Source organism: Polyodon spathula, chromosome 17 (assembly GCF_017654505.1).
Source record: "Polyodon spathula isolate WHYD16114869_AA chromosome 17, ASM1765450v1, whole genome shotgun sequence".
Lineage (NCBI taxonomy): Eukaryota > Metazoa > Chordata > Actinopteri > Acipenseriformes > Polyodontidae > Polyodon > Polyodon spathula.
Genome location: NC_054550.1, coordinates 7,336,610 through 7,349,398, shown reverse-complemented (window position 1 = coordinate 7,349,398; position 12,789 = coordinate 7,336,610). Strand labels below are relative to the sequence as shown.

The following is a 12,789-nucleotide window of genomic DNA, read 5'->3' as shown; positions in this document are numbered from 1 at the left end:
AATACCTTTCCATCCCTTATAAGGGCCAACAACTACCGATAATAACACATTATTATTATATTATACCTAAATCTTATAACCCGTAATAGCATTTAAACTTGAGCATGGAAACCTTAAATAATCATAGCAGTAGCAACATTAAAGTGGCCTATCAAATTATACAATAACAACACATCATATAACTAATATCATAACTACTTATAATTAACTTATTATGGCTTTAGCGAGCATGTCTTGTTCCTCCTGGCACCATGACAATCTTTGTCTTGTCACGTAGGCTTTCTTGCAGTTACTTTAAAGCATGACTATATATGGGCATTTTCAGTCTACCTTAAACCCTCTTCACTTAGCAACAACAAGATGTGTGGTGAAGGCTGAAAGAGGAAGAGAAACGTCTAGACTATAAAAGTTTATTTTTTAATTCTAAACATTATAAAAAATAAACTTCAAACTTCTTATTACATTGGTATGATCCCTTTTTAAGTCACACAGGCTAAGCAAACACATGAACAAACAACGGTTAGAGGTTAGTATAGAATTGCATGAGATGTAATTTTCCCACCACAAAAAGTACCACTTTATTTACATTACTTGAATGAAATATTGTATGTAGTAAGAGCTAAAAGTAGTTCCATCAAAAAGCAAAAACAATGTTAAGCAGATGAACATTATAACAAAATGTCTTTGATGTCTTTATTCTACTTGTCTTGCAGTTGTATCAGATAAAAAGGCTAGTCATTTTTTGTAGCTTCATCATGCAAAACTAGGGGGACTTATAATTTAACATCTATATATGGTTTGTGCATGTGGCAAACTATTAATATCCAGGCTGTAAGGTCACTCTTTAGTTAAAGCATCTATTTATAAAACATATAAATGGGTTTTTAAAGATTTTGATGATAATACTTAATCACAGTAAAATGTCATGATATAAAGTAATCATGGTGTCTCTTTAAAATGGCCTTGTTACCTTTTCTTATTGCACTGTATTGCAATAGAGTATTTTTTATTAATAGTTGTAAGCTGATTTGTAACACATTTATTGATGGTGCATTGATTATTTCTAACAAATCCTTAAATTAAAGTTTCTTGACTATAATTGAACTATATATATATATATTTATATATATATATATAGATATATGATTATATATTGTTATCCTGAACAAAATTTTTTTATACGAACGATATAATCTTGTTTTACTAAAGTAGAAAATACTTTGATACATGCTTTTATTAATTTTTAATTAAGCTAGTTCCTATTGGGGAATTGGGAAAAAGTTGTCCCGTTTTTAACTTTTTTTTTAAAGGGCAAAAACAGAAAGTAAATTTATCTTGACGTGCAACATAGATGTCGATAGATATACTATATATATATATATATATATATATATATATATATATATATATATATATATATATATATATATATATATATATATATATATATTGTATTACTATATATGTATAATATATAGTTTTAAAAATACCCTCCCAATATGTTTAACTTGCATGCATAAATGATGCTTGGGCCATGCAGTGTCTCTAGTAAATAGATTTGCCATGTCATATCACATGTTTGGCTGAGCGTCATTAGTTTCCTTCAATGTTTCCTTTAACAGGTATCAAATTATTTGAACTGGATGGTGCGCAATCTTGCAGATATGGAGGTACAGCTGGGAGCCGTAAAAAGAATTAATGGTCTCCTAAAGATAGAACCTGAAAATTATGAAGGCCTCCTTTGTGAGTATCTTCCCAAGCTGACACCTTTACCCTCTAAATAACTAATGAGCTGCAATGCAGCTCTCATTGATAAATAACTAAACTTCATTCTTGATGCAGCGCCATCACAGATTCCAACCAACTGGCCCCATCAAGGAGAAATTCAAATCCAGAACCTGAGTGTCCGCTACGACAGCACACTCAAACCAGTCCTAAAACACGTCAATGCCCACATCAGCCCAAGACAAAAGGTATGCTGTGACTGTAGATCCTTACCATGGTGGATGTTCACAGTCATTTACAGTTCACGCTTTATCCATGATAACCCCAAATCAGAATCAGCAAAATGGAAATTCTGAAGTGAAAAAAACACCAATTGCAATTGTAAAATGAACTTCATGTCAATGCTTGTTTTGCTTGGCAGGTTGGAATATGTGGGCGAACAGGAAGTGGGAAGTCTTCGTTTTCATTAGCCTTTTTCAGGATGGTTGACACGTTTGAAGGTAAATATTACACAATGAGCTGTGTGATATTCTCCTATATTTGTACACACTGTTGGATATTCTGGCTATGAGTCATCTTACATCATGTTGGTTTACCCACAATGGACAATCTGGACACTAATTCAAAGAGCTGAAAACACAAACGTATTCGTTATGGTACTGTCAATAAATGTAGCCATTCCGTCAGGTTTTTACTGTTCAATTTAACAACTGTGGCACATTGATTAATTATCTGTTAATGAAGCTTGAAATGTATAACTGTGCTTGCATGGGCGTTGAGCAATTATTGATTCATACCATTTATCAGAATAATTTAGATTGAGATGGAAAACTCTGAAATGGGTCTCACTTACAGGCATGCTATAATGATTAACTAAGTTTAATGTTGTTGGATTTCTTTCAATTTATCATGTGCATTGTGGCTCATGAAAGGCAGGGGAAATTAAGAAATGCGTTATGTCGAGCTCAGAAAATAAATTATCTTGGCATAAAACACTGATCTCGACAAAATATATATTTTTTAAGGTTCTCAATGATCCATCGTAGGTATTAATGCTGAAAACAAATACTGCAATTACATAAAATTCAATGAATAAACATCCATCTTACAATGAAGTGCTGTTGTATCTGTGCCTGGGGTGTCATGCACAGTAAATGTCAACATTTAGTTTTAAAGGAAAAGCTATTTTTAATGAAAAGTAATGGATCTGAACTCAAATGTTGTTGATATTGTTCTGTCTACAAAGACTGTATGACTTCAGGATTCTTCATGTTCATTAAAGTACTTTTTTTGGTACAGCAGTATGCTGTTATGAACAGATGTTCATCCATAAACAGTAAAGCAATAATTAATAAATAAATAGTAAAGTATTTTTCTTTGTCGTTTGAAAACATTTTAAACATTTAAAGAATTCCAATTAGTTTTTTTTTTTTATTTCTTCTATGAACAGACATTGTTTTTGGTGTTGATTGTTTGGTGTGCTTTGTTTTAACAGGACAGATTATCATTGATGGGATAGACATTGCCAAACTGCCTTTACAAACACTTAGATCCAGGTTTTCAATTATTCTCCAGGATCCCATCTTGTTCAGTGGCACAATTCGGTTGGTATTTCCTTTTGAATTCTTAAGGGTGGGAGTTCTATTTTTGTCTGCCTTTTGTCATTCGCATTCTATGTCTAAAGCATTATTAGGCATCATTACTCAGGAACAAGTCTCTGTAATTTGACGTGCTTTTTTTTCAGAGGCAGGGGGCTTGTTTCTTTAGACACCTATTGATTTTTGAGAAGGTCACAGTAGGTTTGTAAAGTTACACAGTTCATCATTATCAGTATTACAGATCACGTGAGGCAGATATATTTTTAGTATTAATAGAAATTATTCCAATCCCCTGTTCTCAAAATCCCTAAGAAAGTAACATACTGTACAACAAGCATATTTTGTCCACATTATAACATTGTAAGAGGTGTTTGAGTTGCACAGAGCTATATTCTGAGAGTAAGACATCTTCGTTTCCAATAAGGATTTCAAGTTTATTCCCCCAGTTTAGCTATTAGCTTTGATATCCAAAATAAGCTCCCTGGAGGAGGCTCAATGCTTATCAACTTAGTAATAAGAATTACCCCAGGGGACTCGAATTAGCGTCTCATTCCCACAGCTTGCCTGTAGTTCGGCCAGTTGTACATTACCATTGATACTTGGCATGCTTTTCAACACGTACAGTATCTGCTGAACAAGTCAACTGCTGAACAAGTCATAACAATTCTTAACCATTACATGTATCTTGGCTGAACAGTACAATGCTTTTAAACACACTTGGCATGCTTGCTCTAGCTTTAATTTGGACCCTGAAGGAAAATGCACAGACAGCATGCTATGGGAAGCCCTGGAAATAGCACAGCTGAAGCCTATGGTGAAAACACTTCAAGGAGGATTAGGTAAGCAATATTACATGTACAATAAGCACCTCATTCCATCTGTTCCAAACAGCACAAGCCAGCTCACCCTGAAGACCTCTCAATCCGAGGAGCCCCCTGTATGGTGTCCATCTCTCCTATATAGGCTATTTAATGTTTAATCAATAAATGATGGACTTTAAAGCAATTCTTAATATACCAAGCATCAAGAGAAATGTGTCACTATTATAACACATTTATTTTCAAAAAAAAAAATAAGGCATATAAATGAATGACATTGACGAAATGTTTTTGGTTTCTTTTTAATCACTCGTCTTCGGTGCTCACAGCCAGCAATTCAAACCTAGTGAGATGGTATAACTAGACACACTCTGTCAATGAGAAACCATGAACTGGGAGACCAAGAGTCACAACACCTGCCCAAGATCGACAGATCATTTTGCAGCATCTTCGTGATGTCAATTGTTAATCAGCACAATTAAAAGTCATTCCACCTGGTCTAAAACAGAGTTTGTCATTTTTCAATCACATCTAGTGAATTGTATCAAAATATAAAAAAGTGATACGTTTCTTTTGATGCTCAAATATAACTGATAAGTTTATTTTGATGCTCAGTATATCATCGGAATTTTCCTCATATTTAATTACATACCTGTTTTATATGCTAATAAATGTATTCTGTATGATTTTACATCATTAAAGTTTTTTAAAAGACTCTTCGATGTTGATTTTTCTGAAGTGAGATTAGGGTTCAGGAAATGAATAGTAAACAGCGCAACACTAAAATTCTTCCCCACCTCAATTCCTCACAGTCTTGAGGAATATATTTGCTCAAATAGTTAGTAAGCACAGCTAATAATGATTAAGCATTAACAGCAATAAAGGATGATAGAAAACACACACAATAGAAAATGAAACAGCTGAGAACATACATGTTAGTAAAATATAGAGAAGAAAAGAAGAGAGTGTGATCAAAAAATCCAGCAATTGTGTAGTAAATAAAAAATACTCTGGAGGTAAATCACTCATTCAGTGTTTTTTTAATCAATGTCAAGCTGCATTCTTCCACTTGTATTCATTTCCTGAGATGCTGAGTTAAGCTAGGCCATTCCTTTATAGTGTGCACAGCCTCCATCAACACTCACAAAAGTACTTCCTCTAGCTTCAGCTATTGTGACAATAAGAATTATTGTATTATGTTTCAGATGCAATGGTCACAGAAGGAGGGGAAAACTTCAGCCTCGGGCAACGGCAGCTGTTCTGCTTGGCTAGAGCATTTGTGCGGAAGAGCAGCATTCTGATCATGGATGAAGCCACTGCTTCTATAGATATGGCCACGGTTAGTTCAGGGGAGACCTTTGGGTTTTATTGGGGTGTGATGTGCTCACAATTACAGGACTGTCTGCTGAAAAGGCAGTTCAGCACTGTAGCAGGCTTTGAGTTACCACTGAAATCTAACACTTAGCTTGCATGAAAAGTGAATGCATGCATTTTATCAGTAAATAGGGCAACTGCATGAAAGAGGGAGACAACAAGACAAGACGCTGAATGCATAAAAAAAGGTCTAAAGCGAATGTTGGTTGGAAAATCGTGTTGCACAGTGTGATAACTTGTTTTTTTTTTTTTATTGGTTAACAAAGCTAATGTAGTTTTACTTATATATTTAAGAGTGACTACTACTACTGTTGCATGGTCATTTGTTCTTAAGCTGTTTTAACTTAAAGGGATTTAAGCAAGTTTTAAAACTTTCTAAATATTAGTCAAATCAAAGAAAGCTGCCACTCTACATTATTAGAAATCCCTTATGAATTCTTGAAGCAGCTTTTTCAGCCACATGCAACCATTTGTTAATTGTGCCAATATTTTAGTAAACTGTATCAAAGTGACACAAGTTGTTATACTACAAGTGCGGGTATATCCAGTGCGGGATACATTTTTGTTAAGTGTAATAACATAAGTGGATTAACGTGTTTACCAGAAACAGTTTAGAATGTGTCTTTGCTTACATTCCAATCCAACGGTCTGCTTCTGAATTTCAGGACAGAGCTGTGCTTCGGTATTTCAAATGTCTGAAATAATTTCACATTTCTATTATTGTTTTGCACTCGGATATCCTTGAGAATGAGTTTAGTCAAGAAATGCCTGTTATCAATCCGCCTGAGTCTGACTTATCCAAACAGCCTGGAAAAACTTTTATAACTTGTTTTACTTCTTCTAGGAAAACATTTTACAGAAAGTTGTGATGACTGCCTTTTCTGATCGGACTGTGGTTACCATAGCAGTAAGTGCTACTAAAGATCTAGATCCACAAGACGTGCTATGCTAGTGTACATTCTACCAGTACTCTAGTGTTGCCAGATGTGGGGTGCTGTACACATGATCCCATACTCACCATTCTCTGAATCTCCCCTTGTCCTTAGTCTGAAGCGGTCAAAAATAAATTGACACTGGTATTAACTTTTGAAGTTGCTTTGTATGCCTACTGTACCAGGTCACTGATGAGACACTGCACAAAACATTTGTCTCCTTATTTCTTGTAGTTTTATCTAAAAAATAGAACAAATTTCACGTTTCCATTAACACCATGATAAAAACTATATTTTTGTAACAATTTGTAACAATTTAGGTGTTCCTGGATTTTTATAAAACTGTTTCTTACATGTTGTAATTCTTCAGGTCTCAAGTTAGTTTTATTTATTTATTTATTTATTTATTAAAAATGGTTTCAATATTGCACACCTGAAAACCTGCATATAGCTCACAGTCAGATATTATTCTCATGTATATATGATATGTTGAATATGGAGTTTAACTGAATTATTGAATGCTTGGCTTCATCACAATGAAATCTAGAGCCCTGTAAGAGCTCTTGCAAGAACAGAAATACAGAGTGGTGCCTACATTTCCTGAACTAAGTTTACATAATATGACCCACTTTGGATCAGATTAAGTCAACTGTAACGAGCAGAGCTGCATGGTTCGACATAAGATTAATGGTGTAAGAACTACATGCATCTCTTCTGCCTGTGTTCATTTGCATGTATTGTATACAGTATACTGAAACCAAGGATGCTGCAGAATGGACCATAGACCTACTATCAACACTTTAACTAAAACTGTTAGATCTTTATACTGTTATAACTCTTTATTGTGAAGTGTACAACAGGGAGATACAGATGTTCTATATTACAGAATACAGGTCATCTACACAAAAGTGTGTGTTTCATATAGCAGGACATTTTGCACCCTCAGATCAAGTATAATATCCAATATATTTATATTTCATTTCAGTTATAGTGCACTTAATTTAAGAGAGGATTTGTGCTAGATTTCAGAACAAGTGCCTTGACAATATCAGTACAGATTTTAGGTCACTCTCAGCTATATAAATGATACATCACTGGTCTGCTGTAAATGAGCTTTTCAGAAACAGAAAAAAACAATCTTGAGTGCAGATTGCATTCACACAGCTATGAATAAATCATTTTCTTTGAGTTTGTGCTACACATTCCGTTGCACAAATGTATAAAAAATATATATTATAAATTAGTAGTAATGCAATCCATTTTCTTCTTGTGCAACATTTTTGTAGTCATTTCTGATAATGGTCCCTGGACTGAAAAGTATTGGTCTGTATCCAGACCATTTCACCTCTTGTGAAAAGTGAATAAAACAATTTTATGACAAGTTGAACAAGTTGAACCATTTGGTCTGTGGAGCGCGCACATCAAATGATGACTGGTACGCAGCTTGTGTAATTGTGTAAACGTTTTTGTTTAAAATCTAAACATTGTATATTTATGGGTATTAAAATGGAACAGTTTGATGCAATGATGTTGTCTTGTGTTTTCCAGCACCGTGTCCACACCATACTGAACGCGGACCTGGTTATTGTAATGAAACGAGGGATCATTTTGGAGTACGACAGGCCTGAGGTTCTGTTAGAACGGGAAGACAGTGTCTTTGCCTCTTTTGTACAAGCAGACAAATAATGGACAAACATTTGCACATCTATGAAGTGCAATTGTACTATTAATTTGTTTTTTAATCATGTTAAAAAAAATATTCTTTTAATAATAAAAATCAATTATGATGTAAGTGTTTCTTTCATGTTCATCCAGGATATTTGTTATGTACTTTTCGTTATGCAACGTTTCCCTGTGACCCTACAACTCTGTGAAGCCAACCTGCTCTAGATTAGATTTTAGAGCAGGTGGGGCCAGAAGGTTCTTGCATATTTTTTTTCTGGAATGAGGAACATCACCAAGCAACATGGATGCTATAAGAAGCAGTGAAAACCAGGTAGCCAGAGCTGTTGAGAAGAAAGATTTTAAATCATGGTAATGGCTTATTGAGAATCACTCAGAATGATGGCAAACATCAATTTTGGTGTCCAAAGCCCTCTAACCAACAGGTTAAGTGATTTCTGGGCAACACAAATTTCAATACTTGAGTCATTTTACATGCTTCTAATGTGAATGAAAATGGCATGCCTTCTAGTAAACATGCACGACTAAGGTACAGGTCACATTAAAGCCAGGGTTTCTCTGTACAGTGATTTAAAATGCCCATTTAATAATTAACAGCCTATAATTAACAGCTGTCTGCTATACCAGGAATAGAAGATGGGAAATACAATGCCCTGCTGATCATTATAGTGATTATTTCCCATTCATTTATTTAATTGTTGTTGTTTTTTTATGTATTATTTGCCCAGGAAATAATCAGTTTGAGATGAGGCCCAATTTATAAGTAGGTTGTGTTTCCTGTGGCTTTGGCAGAAAGAAAACACATAATACTGGAATAACAATAATATTTTATTCACTGATACACTCATGCATTGAACCACATTTCTAAACAACTCCCAACTCTCAGGGTCCATCATAGTTCGCTCATATAATTGTGCTGAAATTTTGTCAGGTTTTTATTTATTAACGATAACAAGTCGTGCACATGATTCAAACTGATTATTTGTGCTCCCAGTAAGGACAGCCTGTTCTTATTCTTAGCACTTGTCTCAGAGACAAGTCATATCAGTGCTTCACAAAATGTCAGTGATATCTAAGAACTCCCAAGTGGTCACAAGCGCTCTGTATGAGACACATGAAAAATCCCAACGTCTCGTGGCGCTTAAAATGGTGCTGCTGATTTTGTAGTTGTGTTACGTATCCCTGCGAGGAAACTTGCGATCGGTTTTCTTACGCCTGCTTACACGTGCAGGGAATAGATAGCCAAGACACGCAGAAAACTATTAAGACCTGCCAAATGTGCATTTGAGTCGAGATAGAAGGTTCCACTTGTTTATTAGCTCAATCAATACATCTAAATCAATAGCATAACATTAAACGGCATGCTTTCTTTTATATATATTGAATTTAGGCAAAGTGATGCTAATGTACACTATCATGGTTTAAAGTCATAAATGAAAGACATGTATTTTAATAATAATTGTTCTGAAGTGTACACAAATCACAATCAATATGTAAGGGAAGTATCGAGCAAAGTTACTGAGATCAGTCTTTAAAAACAATCAAACGATGACTCAGCCTTCAAAACATTTCAGCATTTTCCTTGTTTAAGACTAAGAGCTGTCAGCGGAGCATTATCGAGCGCCTTCTAGCTGCTGCTGCTGTACTTTCTGCAGTGAGTTAAAGCAGTTCTTGCAAACTCAGCCCAATGGAGTCCTATCCTACTCCCTTGTGTGCTGCATTTACGCTGCGGCTATTAGGCGCATCACATTCTCGCACATTTAACTGCGGACTGCATATTTGTAATATTGGTGACCACAGTCGGATTCCCAGAATAATTATTTATTAATTATAATATTTTCAACAAGCCCCCCCCCCCCAAAAAAGTGTTTTGAGTGTCCACGGCAAAAAGCTTGTGGTTGCTTCCTACAGTACCGTGATTGGCATGGGCAGGTGGGATAGTGAAAGACTAGCTATCTCCGGGGTATGTGGGGGCTTTCCTGCGGCTGATCATGTTGTGTGAGCTGAGCGCCTACCTTTAGAATCGGACAGCAAGTGCAGCAGTCAGCTGCTTCTGGGTCACTGGCAAAGGGGGTGGGGTGGCGGCATATCATATCGTAAGATTTTGGAATACAGCACTTTGGTTTTTATGAGGACAAAACAAAAAAAAAGCAGGAGACTTTCTATTATGTACGTGGGATCTGTTGAATAGTATGGGAGCGCTATGTTGTCCAGAAAAGGGATTATTCCTGAGGATTTTATGCCGACACGTTTAGCCGAGGATGTCTCTCAACCGAAGTTTAGAGCTAAACAGAGGAAGGCTCGCTTTGTGGCGAAGAATGGGACCTGCAACGTTGCACAGACGAATATTCGAGAGCAGGGACGGTTTCTGCAGGATGTTTTCACCACCCTAGTGGATTTAAAATGGCTTTATACTCTTATAATATTTACAATGTCGTATCTTTGCAGTTGGCTGCTGTTTGGTATGATTTGGTGGCTTATAGCTTTTGCACACGGAGACCTGGACCAGAATAGCGACAGCTTTGTCCCGTGTGTGACGAGCATTCATTCTTTTTCTTCGGCCTTCCTTTTCTCTATCGAGGTGCAGGTGACCATAGGCTTTGGTGGGAGGATGATCACAGAGGAATGCCCCGCTGCCATCCTGTGCCTCATCGTCCAAAACATCGTGGGTCTTGTTATCAACGCCATCATGTTGGGTTGCATTTTTATGAAGACAGCTCAAGCCCACCGCCGAGCGGAGACCCTTATTTTCAGCAAGCACGCTGTAATTGCGATCAGAGACAGCAAACTTTGTTTCATGCTGCGAGTGGGGGACCTGAGGAAGAGTATGATCATCAGCGCGACCATAAAGATGCAAGTAGTTAGGAAGACGACCACTTTGGAGGGGGAGGTCGTGCCCCTTAACCAGATAGACATCGAGATGGAGAACCCAGTGGGTACCAATGCCGTCTTCTTGGTGTCTCCTCTTATTATATCCCACGTTATTGACAAAAAGAGCCCGCTGTATGAGATATCAGCCAGTGATCTGCACCATGAAAATCTGGAAGTGATTGTCATTTTGGAAGGAGTTGTGGAGACCACTGGGATCACTACTCAAGCCAGAACGTCTTACTTAGCTGAGGAGATACTCTGGGGGCAGAGGTTTGTACCTGTAGTCTCAGAAGAAGAGGGAAGGTACTCGGTGGACTACTCAAAGTTTGGAAACACTGTGAAAGTAGCTACCCCCAGCTGCAGTGCTAAAAGTCTTGACCAAGATGGAAGTCTCTTAAAAGTAAAACTCCATGACTCTTTGACACAACAGGATTTCGTGAGAAAAAGAACCAATGCCACAATCCGACTCAAACAAAGAAATGTCAACCAATAACACAAAATAATGATTTAAGAATCACACGCAAAATTGATAATTTTTAGCAGTGGTGATGTTTTGCTACATTATTGTCGTCCACAAATATGAGGTATGGCAGATTATAATTCTTCTGGTATTAATTTCTGTACACACTCTACATTTATTGTAAGACCATTTTTAAAATCAGTAAAAATACAGCGCTCTAACAGGTAATTTCTGTACACTTGTCCGTTACCAATATGTTCTGTAAATGTTCAGTCATTCATTGCGAATATAGTCTGTAGTGTTACCGTTACACGTTGCAGCAGTCTGGTCGTAGTTTTACATATTTTCTTAACAGCGTAGAGAAGAAATGTAAAATGTAACTTCTCCTTTAACATTTACATGTGCTGTGTGTCTCCAAACGTGTTAGAGAGCATGCTTTACATTTTCGGGAAATGTTATCTTGAATGACTATTTATATTTATTTTTCATTTTAAAGTGCATATTTCTGTACATGAAAGGATACATACAGTAAGTAACCCCTGCAATGTATTGCACTGTATTTAATACAAGTTGGCGAGAACTTAATAACTCTGTAGCCTATAATATGCAGTACTGGAGATAGGTATCCTCTGCATCCCGCACGCGTTTTTCAGTTTTTATTCAAAATATTTTATGGTTTTGACTTGTGTAGGAAAACTTTTTTTCATTATTATTGACAGTTTTAATGCAGTCCAAATGACTTAACCCTTTCATAAATGTCCTATAATTATTTATACATTAAAATGTGTCATACCTGTAAAATCGATTTTATATGCATGTTGCACTACTAAAAAAGTACTACTCAGGTAAACAAGCGATTCAGCTTTTATGACAAAAATAATATGAAAATGTGTTAATTGTTTTTTTTTTTTTGTTTTTTTTTAATGTGTAGATTCTATTGTTTATTGTTTTATACAATGGTGACAAAGGTATCAGTGGTGATCTGAGTTATTGGTTATTATAAAACGAGCAATTCCACTTTTTGTTTTACTGTATTGCATTGAAATTTAAATTTTCAGACTTTTAAAAAAATCTAATTAAAGTTTCATTATGCAAAAGAAAAATACAACTGGTAAATCAAAAATACACTTATTTAAAAGACTATTCAGAAAGAAAAATATGCAGTATTGGATCCGTTCTATTGTATTGCCAAACGTTTGACGTCCTCTGCTGAATGTATTGTTTTTTGAGTTCAGTAGTATTCGCTCTGTTCTATTCACTGGCTAAGCTATTTGAGTACTATCCTATGCTACCCATGTCTTTGTTTGATTAAAGAAAGTTTTAACTCA

The 12,789-nt window shown here is 35.8% G+C and overlaps 2 protein-coding genes across 4 annotated transcripts in view; both read left to right on the top strand.

Moving 5' to 3' along the window:
* The window catches only part of LOC121330387 (ATP-binding cassette sub-family C member 8-like), a 52,978-nt gene extending 44,842 nt beyond the window's left edge, over window positions 1-8,136 (top strand). For all 3 annotated transcript variants that reach the window (XM_041276869.1, XM_041276868.1, XM_041276867.1), the window contains 8 exons: window positions 1,623-1,743; window positions 1,843-1,973; window positions 2,147-2,225; window positions 3,221-3,329; window positions 4,059-4,162; window positions 5,347-5,480; window positions 6,360-6,422; window positions 7,996-8,136. In XM_041276869.1, coding sequence (XP_041132803.1) covers window positions 1,623-1,743; window positions 1,843-1,973; window positions 2,147-2,225; window positions 3,221-3,329; window positions 4,059-4,162; window positions 5,347-5,480; window positions 6,360-6,422; window positions 7,996-8,133 — 879 coding nt within the window. In that variant the 3' untranslated portion in view covers window positions 8,134-8,136. The remainder of the gene's footprint in view (window positions 1-1,622; window positions 1,744-1,842; window positions 1,974-2,146; window positions 2,226-3,220; window positions 3,330-4,058; window positions 4,163-5,346; window positions 5,481-6,359; window positions 6,423-7,995) is intronic.
* Window positions 8,137-10,096: 1,960 nt separating this feature from the next.
* LOC121329569 (ATP-sensitive inward rectifier potassium channel 11-like) lies at window positions 10,097-12,789 on the top strand. Its single transcript, XM_041275213.1, has one exon. The coding sequence runs from the start codon at window positions 10,334-10,336 to the stop codon at window positions 11,492-11,494; it is 1,161 nt and encodes a 386-aa protein (XP_041131147.1). The 5' UTR covers window positions 10,097-10,333; the 3' UTR covers window positions 11,495-12,789.